Source organism: Diadema antillarum, unplaced genomic scaffold (genome assembly GCF_040938485.1).
Source record: "Diadema antillarum isolate AM-2024a unplaced genomic scaffold, OU_Dant_1.0 scf00000029, whole genome shotgun sequence".
Taxonomy (NCBI): domain Eukaryota; kingdom Metazoa; phylum Echinodermata; class Echinoidea; order Diadematoida; family Diadematidae; genus Diadema; species Diadema antillarum.
The window spans coordinates 2,827,895-2,844,829 of record NW_027270918.1 but is presented as its reverse complement, the minus strand read 5'-3'; the positions used below and the strand labels follow the sequence as shown (position 1 = coordinate 2,844,829).

Sequence of the window (16,935 nt, the reverse complement as noted above, 5' to 3'; positions counted from 1 at the left end):
GACTGGAAATTTCAAGACTTTGTTTGCAAACTATACGTAGAAAGTTGTGAGGGAATGACATCATCAGCGCACTCATTGGCATATTCATATTGACTGTTCGAGAAGTGTTTTGTGCACATTAGCGAAATTTCACACTGCCATAATTTTCTTAATTCTTATCTGATTTTCATCAAATTTTCACCGTTGTGCTCACAAGATTTCGCTCTTTCTTATCAGACTAACTTTTAACGGGACTAGAATTCCCCTTTAAGTAAGAGTGGTCCACAGTCTTTCACATTGCTTTCTTTCCGAGCATTAACTGTATTCGCGTGTATTTGGGACGGGAGCTGATACGGCATCCTGTGATCGATGCCCGTCTTATGATTAGTCCTATCGATCACGAGTCTTTCCACCCGATTTCACATCGTCTGCCACAACTGGGCGCCTAATGATACTTTTCCCTCTTGCGCCGGAGCAGTTTGCGTTGGAGGAGCCGCGTACATCAATATGTCATCATGACCATTGCTATCAAAAGAAAAAAAAAATGATTGAGTCTCACCTCAAGAGCTTTGTTTGGCAACTTGTCCATCATAATTGTCCGATCACAAGGGGTGAGGAGGGGGAGGTATTTGCAGTTTACTCCGCAACCTGCCACAGGTCTTGGCAGATCGCGCCCGCAAAAAAACCTCGGGAGAGTGATCAATTATAGCCATCCAATCCATGCATATACTGAGGTGTGGTGAAGGCTCGCGGATCCCACCGACTCCACAAAAATCATAATTGCAATTTGCACCGACAAATACCACGCGCGAGCGCGTGACATGGCTCGATGAGTTTTTACCTGATAAAAATGGAAAGTATTCGAGCTCCCCTCAACCCCACCCCCTGTTTTCATATACCTTCACCCATCATAGGAAAGATAACGCCCCGATGGTGACGTGTAACGGCGTCACCTCCCAAAGGGTATTCTTTCACAGTTTTGGAATACGGTAGAAAATGGGGAAAGGGACACAGAAGGAGAGATGGAGGGAAGAGGAGAACCGCACCACGCGTTGCCAGTCTAGCGTAGCAATATTTGTCGAAATGAATTGGTCGAGTCCCGCTGTCATGGCAACTGACTTGGCGTCTAGCGGGGAAGCAATGCGTATACCCATCACCGCGCATGCTCCGTTGGGATCGCTCATTTTCCTTCTTCCCCTCTCTGCACTTAATTGTCATCGGCGCATGCACACGGACTAAGCTAAGCCAAGCCAAAGTCGAAGTAACAAATAATAGTTAATAATGCAGACCCGTGTGTTGTGCGCATGTCGGTGTGGCTGCATCGCTAACCCATCGCAATAGGCGAGCGCTTTATTCTCAATACCGCCGTAGATTGGAGTACAGGGGGGATGGAGGCAGCGATTTGTTTTCGCTAAGTCAAAATGGCAGCATTCGCGGACTACTCGACCGCCTACTTCAGATGATTGGCTTTATTTTGTCAAATAAAAACCATCTCCAGCAGACGATACCTCTGATCAATCGCGTAGATCAGTCTGGATTTGATTCCGTGGAATATAACAAGTGACGTATACTTCATCCTTTTCATCTTCTTTGTTGCCCCTCGACTCCCGTCAAAGCTCGCATCATCTTGAGGGTGAGGACATTTAGATCCTCTTCCAGAGGGCCGGGAAGTTTGTAATCATCGCTCTGGACCTCTTTTCTCCAAGAAACACAGGAGATCAACGTGGCCCTGTAGTGGCATTATGCCAATGGCTCGTCGGGGGCTTGTCGCCCCCCAGAATACCTTTCTGGAGAACATTATACGGAGGTCATCCATCCAGCGTAAGTCTTATCTTCACTATCATAATCCACAGTTTTCACCATTCATTTCAAACGAATGTTAAAAAAAATGGTACTCTTATTATCTGATGTCACTGATGTTCGTTTATGACAGAGTTTTTCATCAGTGCAACGTAAAGCCATGCCATTTTCCCCGACATGGGTCATTTTGCATAGTCCTCCATCTACCGTAGACATAGTGAGGATGTAATACTTTCGCCACTCTCCTGTTAGCATGCAAAGCTAATTTCATTTGAAAGAGTGAAAGATGTGTACGCTTTCCCTTCGTCAACATTTTTTTACTTGCCACGAGAAAATGTCAGACTCAGGCTATAGTCAGTTCGTGTCAGCCGACAGGTTTGGAAAGCCGAGAGCTATGCAAGCTTTCCTTTCATGGATCGCTATATTTATCGTGGAATATGCATGACGGGGAAGTATGTATATCTTCGTCTTTTTTTTTTCTTTTTGAGAGGTTAGTTTAACATAAAATGTTTGCATAGCTGGGCCCGGCCCAGGCTGAAAAATAAGAGATATAGCTTGCCTGATCACACCCACGACATGCGATACGAATATAAACAAAGATTAATGCCAGCTCATGGTATAATGAGGTATATTACGGGGGACGACTTACCAGCGAGTTCGCATAATTGTCCTCATACCCGAATGTTTACAAAAGAAATTACATGGACACTCGCAACTGCAACATGTGATAGAGTGAAGGTGTCAGTTTTCCATCTATCATATTCTCGTCATTGTGACTAGGTCAGAACAATTACAATCGCGCTCCCTACGTTGTTTAGAGGAAGATATCCTCTCTGGGCTTGCATCGGGGAAAAAACTGAGACAAGAACAGTGTAACTTCCTCATAAAAACTGGAGCAAGTAAAAAAATGAGTTGAACACGATGGAGATTGAAAGAGAAAGAAGAAGAATGTTTAAAAGGGCAAAAAATAATGTTTTAGATAGATGAAGGCACATGAAGAGATGAAGGCAAAGTAGAGACGACGTATTATACGTCTCGTAAAATGATCACTCGTGTGATCAATAATGGCGTTGCACCCGATAATGTCAAGCGTTCCCAAGCCCCTGGTGTCGCCTTTCTCTGCCGGATAGATCGCTCCTACACTACTCCTCGTGTTGTGGGCTCTCGTCAACAGGTGTCACAAACGATGAACCACGTTTCTTAGACACAACACGGGTCCGTATTCTCTCTAGACCTTTTATCATAGTTGCAGCCTACTCCAATGTTGTGACATGATTGTTCAGAGGCTGATGGAATTAACAATATGATCAATATGGTTTGATAATTATGATGGCAGCGACGATGGAATGAAGGCGATAATGATGCCACTACTGATGATGATGATGACGATGATTACACTGAATTAATGTTACTACCAATGATAAAAACAATTATGTAACAGTTAAAATGACAGCAAATAATGATTTGATGATGATGATAATGGTAATTGCAATAATCATTACAGTGTCATGATGATTCAGTTATGCTTCTCCTCATCCTCCTCCTACATACTACTACTATAATACTATACTACCACTACTAATACTACTGCTGCTGCTGCTGCTACTACTACTACTACTACTACTACTACTGCAATGACAGAAATCATATAGTGATAGTGCTTCAAATTTGCTTCTACCGTCATGTTGCTGAAGGACTTACGCATGCTGATCAGTTGCCCTCATATTGCAATGTCATCAACCAGTGTAGGCCTACATCGCTTGTAAATAAAAATACATGTGTAACGCACTCCTTGATTTTTAGCTTCGTGTTTGTCAGCGGCATTTCACGAGAATTCCGCGACATAATTCTTGATTTTTAGTCGGAATGAACAAATTTCTTACAAACAGTGACGTGCATTTTTAACATCACATAATGATATACGCATAAATCAAATCAAGCGGTGATTACTTTCACCAATTCATTTCACAATTCACCTATCTTTCGTGGTTATACAGGTGTCCCTGATATCTATCCCCGATATGAATATGATATTTCTGATACTTCTCCGATCAGAAACCTCTTGAGGAAAATTATCTTGTTGACATTTATTTGTTGCGTCAAGTGATGTCAATCTTTTATTCTACCTGTATGCTCGATTGTCAGAATGAAACGATAAGATTTCACTTTAAACGATGTATTGTCGTGAACATTATGCAAGGAATACAACGCGTTATTCAATTTGTCGGAAAGACAACAGGGTGAAAGCACTGGGCACTAGGTTCACTCAATGCTGCGGGAAACTTCTCGCAGGCGAGACCGATACTCTCCTATCGCCGAGTCTATCGGCGAGTATCGTGCGAGTGCGTCGCGCGGCGTCACTGTTCTCGGTCCAACAACGACAGCGCGCGCGACCGTAATCAATCGAATTATGACATGATATACAAGAGTGCTTTTATTAGCCACACAGGCAGGAATTAGCGGTTGAATCCAAATACAAGCTCAAGTCTCATCTTCTTGCTGTTCAGCCTTCGTGAATGTCTTTAACAGAAATCGATATTTCCTGTTAATAGTTGGGGAAAGATCTCTGCCAAAAAAGTACAAGTTGTACAATGACAAATAAATGGGATAAATCAACCTTGAGTAGGAAATGCGCATTTCTGACAGTAAACGTACAGATTATTGAAAAGAAAAGAAAAACACCTATCAATCAAGGTGCAGGGTGCAGCCATTAGCTGGTGACACCTAAAGGTATATACAAGCCAACATAATTATCTAGAATCTCCTTTTGAGTCCATTAGAATCCATTACAGTTGTCAGAATACATGTACCTTCAAAGTGTGTATACAATCTGCCGTCATGGTTCCATGTGTGTGTGTGTGTGTGTGTGTGTGTGTGTGTGTGTGTGTGTGTGTGTGCGCGTGTGTTGTCAACGTAATTAGCTTTCACTTTAATAGCATATCGTACCCGCAAGGTGCGATTTCGCGCGCGGGGTCAAAGGTCATAGCCCGACGCACTTTGACGCTTGGAACGAGATGAATGCTGTATCCTATAGTACGACTTCCAACAGCCTTTTTGTGGTTGTCAGTTGATAAACAACGAACAATATACCCTGTTCACATTATATTGAAGATGCAATATGGATTGACGGTAAATGTATCAAAAAAAACAAAAGAATGAAAATAAGAGAAGCATTTGAATTTCACTCTCACGTTCGATTAGAGGCGTGCTTCTCAACCGGTGGGCCGCGAGATGTCGGCCAAAAAATAAGATAAAACAGATTCACATTGATTTTGATCTCACAGTGCCTTGAAAAAGTTTGTTGGAGGCAAAATGGGCCGCGGGCTTAAAAAGGTTAAGAATCGCTGGATTAGATTATACTTTTAATGAACATGCTTTGTTAGATAGACTTTACATGCAAGAATGAGGTAGATGATTTACAACTAAATCTGAACGAAAATATAATATACTGGATATGAATGATTCCTCATGCCACAAAGTGTCATATGCCAGTGACAAGAAATTATTGCATTCATACAGTAGAGTTTCGTGAAGATTTAACCCTATGTTGTGATCAATCATTCCTATGAACGTTAAATAAATCGCTCCATAAATCGCCCATAACATTGCACTTTCACAGGGGAATGAAAGAACATAAGTCAACATAACGGTGAAAACTGAAGGGTGTAAGCTTACGGAACGGAACACTATTTTATTCAAGTGATTCGCAGACCATCGGGGGAAAATTCGACGATTTCAAGAAACATTAGAAGACAACCCTTTTGATCTATGTAGGAGTGATTTCTGCAACCGTACAAGCTTATGGCCAATAGCACTCAATACAACCAGCAGACATGCATACCAGAATGAAGCGAAAGTGAAAGTCCGGTTTTTACAACGGTCGATGATCCAACGTGCCGTCTTCACTTATTATTATGACTTGTGATTATATTCTCACACCTATTTCGGGTAAAATAATGTAACATTATTTTGGTTTGTACATTTTTATCATTGTAATGTTGATCTGCAGTAATAGAAGGAAATTGCATATGTATAAATGTGTGTTTGTATGTGGGTGTGTGTGAGTGGGTGTATTTGTTTGTTTATTTATTTGTTTGTTTGTTTGTTTATGTGTGTGTGTGTGTGTGTGTGTGTGTGTGTGTGTGTGTGTGTGTGTTTATGTGATTACAGTCTACAGCCGTTACTATAGGTATACGAGAAACGTCAGAGACATCATGAAAATTGTTCCAACGAGACACAAAGCAAGCTCTTTGCTATTCAACTGGAAGCCTGGAGAAATTGATGTAATTCATACCAACTTGTCAATTTCATTGCCAGCCCCCTAATGCGATTGCATGGATTTGCTTGATATACCTCCTATGTCCACGCTGTACGTCAAGCAACGCAAATGGAAAGTAGCTCATAAACTACCCTCTATTAGTTTGTGATTGTGTCACATTGTCAAGTCTTTGCATCTTTTTTTTTTTCAAATTATCGTATCATAATATTTTTAGCGGTATCTTAGCCATAAAGCATGTCAAATACCACATGCAATCATGTTGCAAGCATTATTTTGTCACTTCTCGTCTTTCGCGCAGTTTGTCTTACATGACGTTAGCTATGCGGTACACCACACGTGTGTATACCTTTGAAATGGAGGATGGTCGCATTTTGATGATAGCGGTTTTCAGGAGAACATGATTCGCGGCAGGGTGCGGGCGTGTAGCATGAATAGAGGGAGAGTCATAGCGTGATTATGTGCATGAATTATGACAACCACAAAGGGGAGTAATTAAGGAGATTGACGCGTACATGAAGCTTGAATGCCCCCTCTGCTGTCTTCATCGATTAATCACAGCACTCCACACCGCCGGCAAGCCACAAGTTGGGGCTAGCAGGACGGTTGAAACTTCGCACAAGAGACCTGGGACAATTCCACCGGAAGCCGACAGCTAATGTGGAGATAGATGCTTTATTTTTGTGAACATATGCGTTACTTTCTCCCGCAAGATTCTTCCTTGCCAATTTACCAAGTGTTTTCACGAAGACAATCAATAGAAAATGGAAAGCGAAGTCTTGATGGTTCTGCAGAATAATTTCAAGCGCTCTCAAAGGCAGCTTGTTGTGTTACCTCATTCTCATTGTTTGTGTGTGTGTGTTGTGTGTGTTTTTTACGAAAATGGACGATTTGTTGCAGTGATTATCATCGTGTTTGCTTCATGTTTTCCCCAAACCGCAAAAGTATCATCGAGGCATCAGTATCAAAAGTATCACCGAGGTATGCACAATGGTGTAAGAAAGAGAGAAACAAGTTTTAATATGCCTCCACCCCCTCCCCATACACACACCTTACGAAAGCTCGAACATAGAGACAATTATGTCAAAGTTGCCATCCAACGCGGTACCTCTTGCTTTCTCTGTAGACGCAGGTTGGCTTCTATAAACAGCACAATAACAAATCATGGTATTTTAAGAGGCACAGTCTATTTACAGGCCTGATAGTATATGTTTCTGTCCCCTGTTCTATTCTGGTCATCGGTTAAAAATAATGCACACATACACAAACACGAAACAAGACGAATGCACAAGGTAGTGTTTGCAACTTTGGATCACGGCTTGCAGATCCTTCGACGGTGATATAGATAATTTGAAACGTTCTCTGCATAGAAGTCCAATAATCATCAAGGATCATCAAGATGGCTTTTAATACAAGAAATACTAAAGATATTATTGATTTTTCTTCTCAATAATGATGAGAACTTTCTTTCTGTATTGGCATTGCTACCGTTAGCAGCGTCACTTTTTTGTGTGTATGCATAGATCGGGCTTCAAACTCGGTCTCATTATGCATCTGCGGTGTATTTGTATTCGTGTGTAGATGTATTTTTGGAAAAATTGGTGGGGAGGGGGTGGTGATGTCTGAGAACGATGTTATGAAAATGCCTGTCTGACCTTGACGCGTGGTACGATGGGTTTTTTTTTTTCCTCTTGCCAGCAGAGAGCGGAATTCAAATCATGAAGATGTCCTTTTTCAGTATATTTCATGTGTACATCAGTTTTCCAAGCATGAAATGCAATTCACCAATTCCCACGCACCGGCGCTCGTAATATAGAGGCGGCCGTGTGTGACTCATGTCTGTATTTCATTGCAGCAAATTTCTCTTTTTTTTTTAATTCCAAACAAAATTTTGACGAAAAATCAGTCCCTTGACCGAGTTGTAATTAGATAAAATGCATATCTAGCTCGGAATCAATTGTCGAAGTCCCCATGGCGGCTATAAAAGTTTGGCTGTTTTATGAATCGAGCGCTGTGCAGAAACACATCTTCACATGGGTTGTCAGGCAGTCGTACAACGCGTGTGTGCATAAATGTGAACCTGCCTTCTACAAGCATGCGAAACATGCATGTTTTGCCGGATTATTTTTCTCATTTCTTGTTCTTTTGTGGCACCACGAAAACAGATCCAGCATACACAAACACACACACACATACACACACACACACACACACACACACACACACACACACACACACACACACACACACACACACACACACACACACACACACACACACACACACACACATACACACACACACACACACACACACAACTGTATGCCACCCACCACAGAGCGTATCATGTAAGCGGTAATTTTAAGTGATTGTGGTTGTGTATGCCCTATTTGTTTTTTGTGTGCCTGATGTGACAGTTATTAGAGGTAATACCATTGACAGTTGAGAGCATATCAAGCACAATGATGACCAGACAAGATAATTATCACAGCGGGAAATCACCAAAAAAAAATGTTTTTTTTTCTTAACGACATCAAAGTAAATAGACCGCTTAAACGATGTCATCTCGATTACAATGCAAAATAGCGATGGTTTTTGCATCTGTTACAATGAAAATGGGCTACCAAAACATGCCGAAGAACAGTAACCCCGAAGTCCGACAAGCATAATTATCCTCTTTTTTTTTCCGCACACGCAAACAAATCATCCAATCAATGAATAAATACCTAGATACTGAGTCTGAAACTGATGATTTAGATTATCTAGACTATGACTATGGAGTGACAATTTGATGAAATGACGTTATTTTCAAAGTGACAGAATAGTTAAATTAATCCACTGTGTGAAATTGATTTAATTGACATGTGACGATAAGGTATGACAATGACTTTTTGTCGACTGCATCTCAATGGTGCTCTGTTGTACATTTCAGATATAGACAATCAGGAATAACACTTAGAAATATGATGTGCAATGCATGGCAAGAACATAACGCTGAAAAGACCAGAAAGCAGCATAGTTATGCAGTGTTGAGCTACAAATATATTCACGGGATCAAGAGAGGAAAATGCCATTACGAGGTCGATTCCGCCATCTGCATAATGATGTAAAAGTACAAAGACAAAAGTAGACAAAAAGTTTTGCGCATCTCTGTACTGCCAGTCTCTCCATGTACTAATACTGCGATAGCTGGTGTACACTGTTTCGTCACTGAGCACACGTACACCTTGTACTCGTCGTCAACACGCATATCGATCCGCGTGCATTACGTGTGCGCTAGACGGTGGAAAAATTTGTCCACCATCGGCATCTATACACGTGCGCAGCGGAAACGGGCGGCCGACGCGCACGCTCAGTGATGCACACTGCCAGATTCACCTATTATGGTATTATGTAGAGATCAAGCATGCAAGAACGCCACAATAATAATGCAATGTTATAAGATGTTTTGGGTAAGAACTGAATTGATAAATCAATTGAACGAGAGTCATTGCAGAGCCAACTCATAAAGTTCCTGTAGCAGACATTAACACAAATTAAAATATAATTCAGAAAGAGATGTGTAGCCGTGATATTTTTCTCGTGTCATAATTTTATATCAAATTGTTGCAGTCCAAAATAACCAGATATTATCGATACTGTCTGGTTGCTCAGATCTACGGAGTGTTAATGCTGTTAATCATTAAAATATAATATGCCAATTCATACAGCGCAATACCTATGTACATATAAAGCAAGCAAGCAACAAACAAACAAACAAACAAAACACAATTCTACGCGTGTCAACAGTCTGTCTATTGCCCTTTTATTATTCGTTGATTCTCTGAAAAATCCTAGATAAGTCATCAATTTTACTCGTTTACGCACTCACGTCCAGTTTTTCCTATGACTTATTACCCGGTAACAGTATAATAGTAACAAGAAAGCAAAATAAACGAAAAACAATCGGTCCCAGATGTTATGTACATCTTCAATCAAGATTTTGAGAAATGCTTCAAAACGAAACTGAAGTTTGTTGTTGTCATGCAGTAATACCCAAACAAGTCACCTGCTACTTATATTTTACAATCATCGGTATTGTGCCCCGTTTCATACCTGGCGGGTTTTCTTTTTGGTTGAGCGTACTGAGCTAATCAGCAACAATACAAGAATATCAATTTTCTCAAGTCTCTTCGAGTACCCGCTGATTTTAATAGAGTAGTATTCTATGAATTGTATATGTATAATATGGCAATCGTGTATTTCGATGTGTATACGTGCCATTGCTCTCCATATGCTGTATTGTCATAATCCTGATTAGATTCTGAGCACGTTCTTTGTCTTCTGCTCCCAGGTACTCTTATTTTCAATGAGAGTCCATTTTCTTCGTACAAATTATGTAAGCATTTACAATACACAATTTATCATCCCGGTGCACGTTGTCATGCGCTTGCATAATTTTTGGTGTACTGCGGCGTTTTTCTTCGTATGAAGGACGTTGGTAGCTATGGGGAGTATCTCTATTTATAATCGCACATGAAAAAAAGATCAAAATGAAATGTTATAACATTTAAAGTTTATGTAGGACTGGAAGCAAGGAAAAGGGATAACAATCCAACTAATAACGTGTATCACACACCGAAAGATTATTTGTTGGTAGTGGAGATCTGTTTTCCGTCATTATTATCCATCATTCGTAATATCTTTTCATTGAAAGTCTTTGCTGAGTTCTTTGCTGCAAATGATAGTGTCGGTTAATCGATTTATGCATTCTTTTTTTTTCCTTCTTTTTGTGTTGAAAAAAAAACTTTAGTATTTTAACATAACGGCATCCTGAGAGATGCCACCGGCGCTATCATGAACAAAACAATCGCAGTGAAAGTGACGAGACATGATAAAAAAGAGTAATGATGTACGAGTGTCTGGCTGGTGGAATCTCCCGACCAGACAGATATCGACTGGCGGCAGAAACGCAGGTGGCGGGAACAGCTCTGGCAGCTGGCGCGGTTTCGCGACGCGGGAAATTTGCTTCCTCTCAAAAGCGCGAGATGATCGGGCCATTGCCGGTTTGGGTGTATTATACTCCGGAATCCGGAAAATGATTAAAAAGTGGCATCGGAACACACCAAATGATCTGTGAGAACGGGGCGGAAACGCACACTTTAGTGATTGTCTGGTTAAGCAAACGATAATGATGCATACGACAACAAGTTGAAAAAAAAGAGAAAAATTCCTCTGGACATTTAATGTGAATAAAACGTGCATTTGCGGAATTTTACAACCAGCACCTGTGACATTGACTCGATATGGGCTTTCAGAATCACACTTGACACAGGGATCAATGCTATCTTCTGGTTTTCGTGTCAGTAATTTGAGCAATTGAACGCTGCTCAAAATGTCATTGTCCATTGAAAAAAAAAAGCATACTGTGATTCAACAAAGTGCATTACCCCTTTCCTTGTGACCTGTGTTATACCATGAGAATTATTAGAGATTTAAGGCTCCATTATACGTAGTTAAACTATATGAAAATAAAGATATTATAATACAAACATATATCATGTACACACACACACACACACACACACACACATATGTATATATATATACATATATATATATATATATATATATATATATATATATATATAAACAAGCTTATATGTCTGTGTACATTTTGACAAACTAAAATCATAAAAAAAGTTGGTAAAATTATCTATATGAGATGAAGCTCAAGGCATTATATCCAATCTAAGTTGCCGTACAATTGCGTAAGGTAGTCTACTTGACCAGGTTGACTGCGACTCTGTAAGAAGGGGGGGGGGGCTTGTCAAGAACAAAGAAAAATCTGACGATTGATGTCGACTGAAAAAAAGTGGTTTCTGGCCAACTGTTTATGAAAAAAAATGCGCATGCTTAGTTGTCATGACTGTAAGCAATTATGATTCTAATGACGGTATATAGATGTGTTACATGATTTCAGATCTGAATTTGTAAAGGCGTACCATAACATGGCAAAAGCAGCAGGACAGATATCATGCGCTTTGCATAGATGGAAATAACTGTGATTGTGCTTCCAAAAATACGTAGAACATGACGATATTGGGGATGCTGAATATATCAATATGATAATTATACCTTATTACCAGCGTGGTAGTTATAGGCAGAACAGCAATACATGAACCCAATCCCACTTCGCTCGATAGACAGCAAGGTAGGATAATAATCACGTCTAACCTATATAGAGAAGAGGTGTTCCATTGATTAGAGTGGCCTACTTTCGAGTGATTATTCTGGGGGGATATTCGAATATTAAGATGATCAGGGCTGTGAGTGGAATTTGTTCCATCAGATTTGACCAACAGAGATGACAATCATATCAAACAGGCCTCCCTGATTGAGGTTTTGTCTACTTTGAAACTTTAGCAGCATTAATATTCATCTATCTATTTATTTAGTTTTTATTTATTTATTTATCTATTTATCTATCTATCTATCTATCTATCTATCTATCACTATCTATTTATCTATTTATTTATTTATCTATCTATCTATCTATCTATCTATCTATCTATCTATCTATCACTATCTATTCATTTATCTATCTATCTATATATCTATCTATCTATCTATTCATTTATCTATCTATCTATCTATCTGTCTATCTATCTATATATCCATCTATCTATTTACCAATCTACCTACCTGTCTATCTATCTATATATCTGTCTGTCTATGACGTGGTTACATGATTATTTTTGTCATCGTCATTGCCTCTTGGTCAGTGTAGTCCTTGCAGACATGCTGTGCTTAATCTATATCGTTATCATGACGACGCTGATATAGTTTCTTCGTGTCATGACGTAGACTCAGGGAGACTCAGGGGTTATACTTTTACATCTTGCAGAAACCCAGTTCTTTATTGCCTTAGAAAACTTTTGTTCAGTACCTGTATTTAAAAGTTTAAGTCAAGTGTATTTCATTATTTTGTAATAAAATATTATATTTTATTGCGCCAAGCGTCCGCCAATGTCCCAAATTTTCTGAATGAGCACGCACTCATTAGTATGATATTTGATACATTATTTTGTGTTTCTCTCGTCGGAATGAAGATTTGTTGTTGATGTTGTTACTACAATGATAAATCACTGTGTTCACGGACCTGTGGAAGGCCGACTTGTTTATTATGTTTGTTTGTATCTAGCTCAGTGCAAGTTATTTTACTGTCTGAAACAGGGCTCTCTGGAGAAATCACACACAGAGATTAGTAGATAAATAAATCAACACGCAAAAAGAAAAAAAAATGCGTGCGTGCATACATACACCTGCACTCTCCTCTCGTATGTAAAATTGATAGAATGAATTACTTTAAGCGGGTGTTTAAACTATTCATACGCATACGAATGCCTGCGTGCGTCCCAGTGAGCTCGAGCTTTTTAAATGATTAATGTACGTGAATAGTTCGTTACCTGAAACGACCCTCCGATGGTCAAGCGTGCGTATTGGTCATCCAAGAATAATGAGTGGGAACGAATAGGACAATTGTCCTCTATCGGTCTCGACGCCAAGGATGATGAAAAAGTGCTTTTCATTTCACATCTTTGCCTATATAGTTTTGTCTGAGCCGTCCACTATAGCCAACATGCCTTGAACATCGATTGTTATAGCTATCAGTATTACATTGTATAACAGCTGGACATAAATATATCACCATGCGTTTAACGTAAATCCTTTTTGGGGGTAAACCTTCTGCTCAAACAAAATAAAACAAAACAAGAACCCAAACGTTTGCATTGGCATTATGCCTGCATTAGCCATTCGGATTATATTTAGACACTGAATTCTTATAAGCCAGCAGAACACTTTAAAACAGACGGATAGGACCAACATGGCTCCAATTCATGTGGCATGTGGCATCTGGTGATGGATTTTTAATTTTTACTTCATCAATGCGCTTTTGTCCAATAATGTGGGTTAGATTATAGTATTCAATGTCATTGTGTCATTTCCACATGATTGTGTTTGCATAAGATGTATTCACCACAGCTGTCTTACACGGTTTACGAATAATGTCCCTGTGCTAAGTGATCCGGAAGACAGCACAAAGTGATGACAATAAGAACGTGGGGCAACTTTCAAACTTTAATCTGCGAACCGGAATGCATTGTGGTCTCAATGTTTGTTTCGATGTCAGAAGGAAACAAAGTGTAACCTTATACTAATCCCTGCATCAATTCATTCGAAGTCGGTATATCGTAGTTCCATGCATTCGAATGTTATTTGACTTCAAATGTAGGCTGCATGTCCACTTTCTCTCAGCAAGTGTATAACCATCATAATGATACGACACACGACATTTTTGCATTCAATAAAGACGATGGCTCAACTGAATTTTCACAAGAAAACATTCAATTTCGTTTGCTGGCGCAGAGATGTTCAAGACTCGATTGATCTCATCCAATTCGAGTTCCTATCGGTGGTGATAAAATGACTGAAAATTCTTACTTTTAATCTTCGCCTTATTAGTCCCGCGTTACTCCAGAATGAACGAATGCTGTCTTCATAGAAACACATTACAATTCATGCACGAATGTGCGTCACAAATTCTGATTCGTGTGGTTCGGAATGAGTCGTGAGAGCAAAATACCGCGGGGTAGCCATATTAAACGGAACAGAAACAACCCGCGTCCTTTTCATTTACGCAAATTCATCACACGAAATGAACATCATGCTGTTCCCTATTTATGAGTGATATTTCCAGCTCGATTGACATTTTCTAAATTAGGCAGGATGTCTGTGGACATGGCTGACTCAAGGTGGGTGATGGGTGCCCAGAAACGAGAAACTATATCATCCGACTCCAAGAACATATTTTGGTCGCCATCCACCCGTTTACCATGTAGGGAAAAAAAGCGGCTATTAAATTTCGCCTTTTGCAACTGATTATTGCTGTCAAACATCAAAGTCCATATAAATAAACGAAGTCAATTACTCGAGGGGGCATCAGGCATACATCTTTGCCTTAGTCCCAGCTGTGAAAAATGGTGTTGCGATCTGTCAGACATCAGAGAGGAATTCACGTAAGTGTGTTGTCGAGCCCCGTTGCTTAATCACATCAAAGTCGTTTTGCAGATGTATAAACAAGCATAATGACGGGATCCGCGAGTCTGGGTCTGGCGCAGTCCCGAGGAGACTGTCGGGAATTTGTATCAAACTGCTGTTCGCCATCACCGAGAGGTGTCGAGGGATGCTATTTGTAGACTTTCTAGGGCAAATAACGTCGGTAGTGGAGGAGTCTTTGACAGGTCACAGAGACTGCAGTGCGCGATCTGCAATGGAAGCTCATTAATAGCACGTTACGTGTTTGTTGGTGGGGAGATAAATATAACCCTCTCAGTAGAGTTGCATGACATTCAAGTATCACCTTCTGCCTCCACCTGTTATTTGTGGAGAAGGCAACTCAGAAAAGATATTTGTTTTCACGTGGATAATGCATCTAATTTACTGAAATATAACAATCCTTGGTATACAAACGTATGTATCGTAGCATAAAATGTACCTTTCTGAAAGTGAGCCTTACTGCGGCCTATATGTTAATTATTCGTACAGTGTCCTTTTCCATCCACTGGGGAACTCAAAATCAACGATGAGAGCTTTAGAAGTATTTTTCACACATCATTTAATCGAAACAGTGTACAGAGAATAAAAAATCAATAAGTAGCGAAAACTCTCACTATATAAAGCCAGACAACTCTCTCCACTTTGTGCAGATACCCGTAAATCCTCTGTTATGAAAACAACGTATACGGGTGCGAAGTAGCGCATGCACGCGACGACGTTAATGTGCCGAAGAGATCAACAAACTCACTTATCTATTCTATCGTAAAAAAAAAAACGTTTCTATTGCAGTCATAATAATCGCCTCTGTAAAAGTGACTTTACCTGGCTGCAGGACAATTATTGATTCCTAAGCGGGTCTTTTTTTCCCTTGTCATGATGAGTACAGTGGACTGTTTCAGTGTTTCTTGAATAACCCCCGTGACATAACATACACGGAGGAGGTAGCTTTCAACGGCGGAGAACCCTGGCTGATTGTGAGCGGATGGCAACCGGCAGGAGACGCACTCATTAAGGGCGAGCTATTAGGCAGTAGACGGGTGAATCGCGCAGATGATGGCTATGGGGTGTTATTGGCTAAGTGGTTGACGGAGGCCTTTTTCTTCTCCAACGCTCGACGTTGTATATGCGAGCATAGCAGCGTGGATATGCATCTGTGCCTTTCTCTGTTTCATGTATGTCTGTATGCGTGCATGTTTGTAGGTTTTTTTTTTTCTCTCTCTCTTCTTTTTCCCCGTTTTCTTTACCCTGGAGTTTGATAGCCGACTAAGCGCTGTATAATGGTTGAAGAGCAAATTTAGATTTATATCAATATACTGAGGCACAGCTTTAGCCATTGCCGTTAAGCTCCTGTCAAAGATTTTGCAAAAGGACATCTGTAGTCAATCGTCTTCATCTTTATCTCACCTGAGAAAGAAAGATAAACATACGCAATGATGTTGGTAAATTTTAAAGGAAATATATTCATACAAGAGTATGATATATCATCAGTCAATGCGTATACACATTAGGTTGTTTCAATGAGAAACAAATCCCCCAAAAATGTTGTGGCAACAATACTCAGGTTCCCTTATGTAGTAAAGTGTATATATATCTATAGTTTCCTCGCACCCTCGGACCACCTATTCAATTCGCGTGTCCTTACCGCAATACATTGTGGTATACTCGGAATCCAGTTTCCGTACATGCTCAGCTGTTATGGCATTGGAGTAAATTTGGGTTAGATCTTTCTGATTGGGAACGTTTTTCGTAGAGATATGCATAAAATTTGCATGGTTTACCAA

The 16,935-nt window shown here is 40.0% G+C and overlaps 1 protein-coding gene across 2 annotated transcripts in view; it reads left to right on the top strand.

Annotated features, from left to right (window-relative positions):
• Positions 1–1,246: 1,246 nt before the first annotated feature.
• Positions 1,247–16,935, top strand: part of LOC139739053 (voltage-gated delayed rectifier potassium channel KCNH1-like) — a 153,859-nt gene continuing 138,170 nt past the window's right edge. For both annotated transcript variants that reach the window (XM_071649677.1, XM_071649669.1), the window contains exon 1: positions 1,247–1,800. In XM_071649677.1, the coding sequence (XP_071505778.1) occupies positions 1,722–1,800 (79 nt within the window). In that variant the 5' untranslated portion in view covers positions 1,247–1,721. The remainder of the gene's footprint in view (positions 1,801–16,935) is intronic.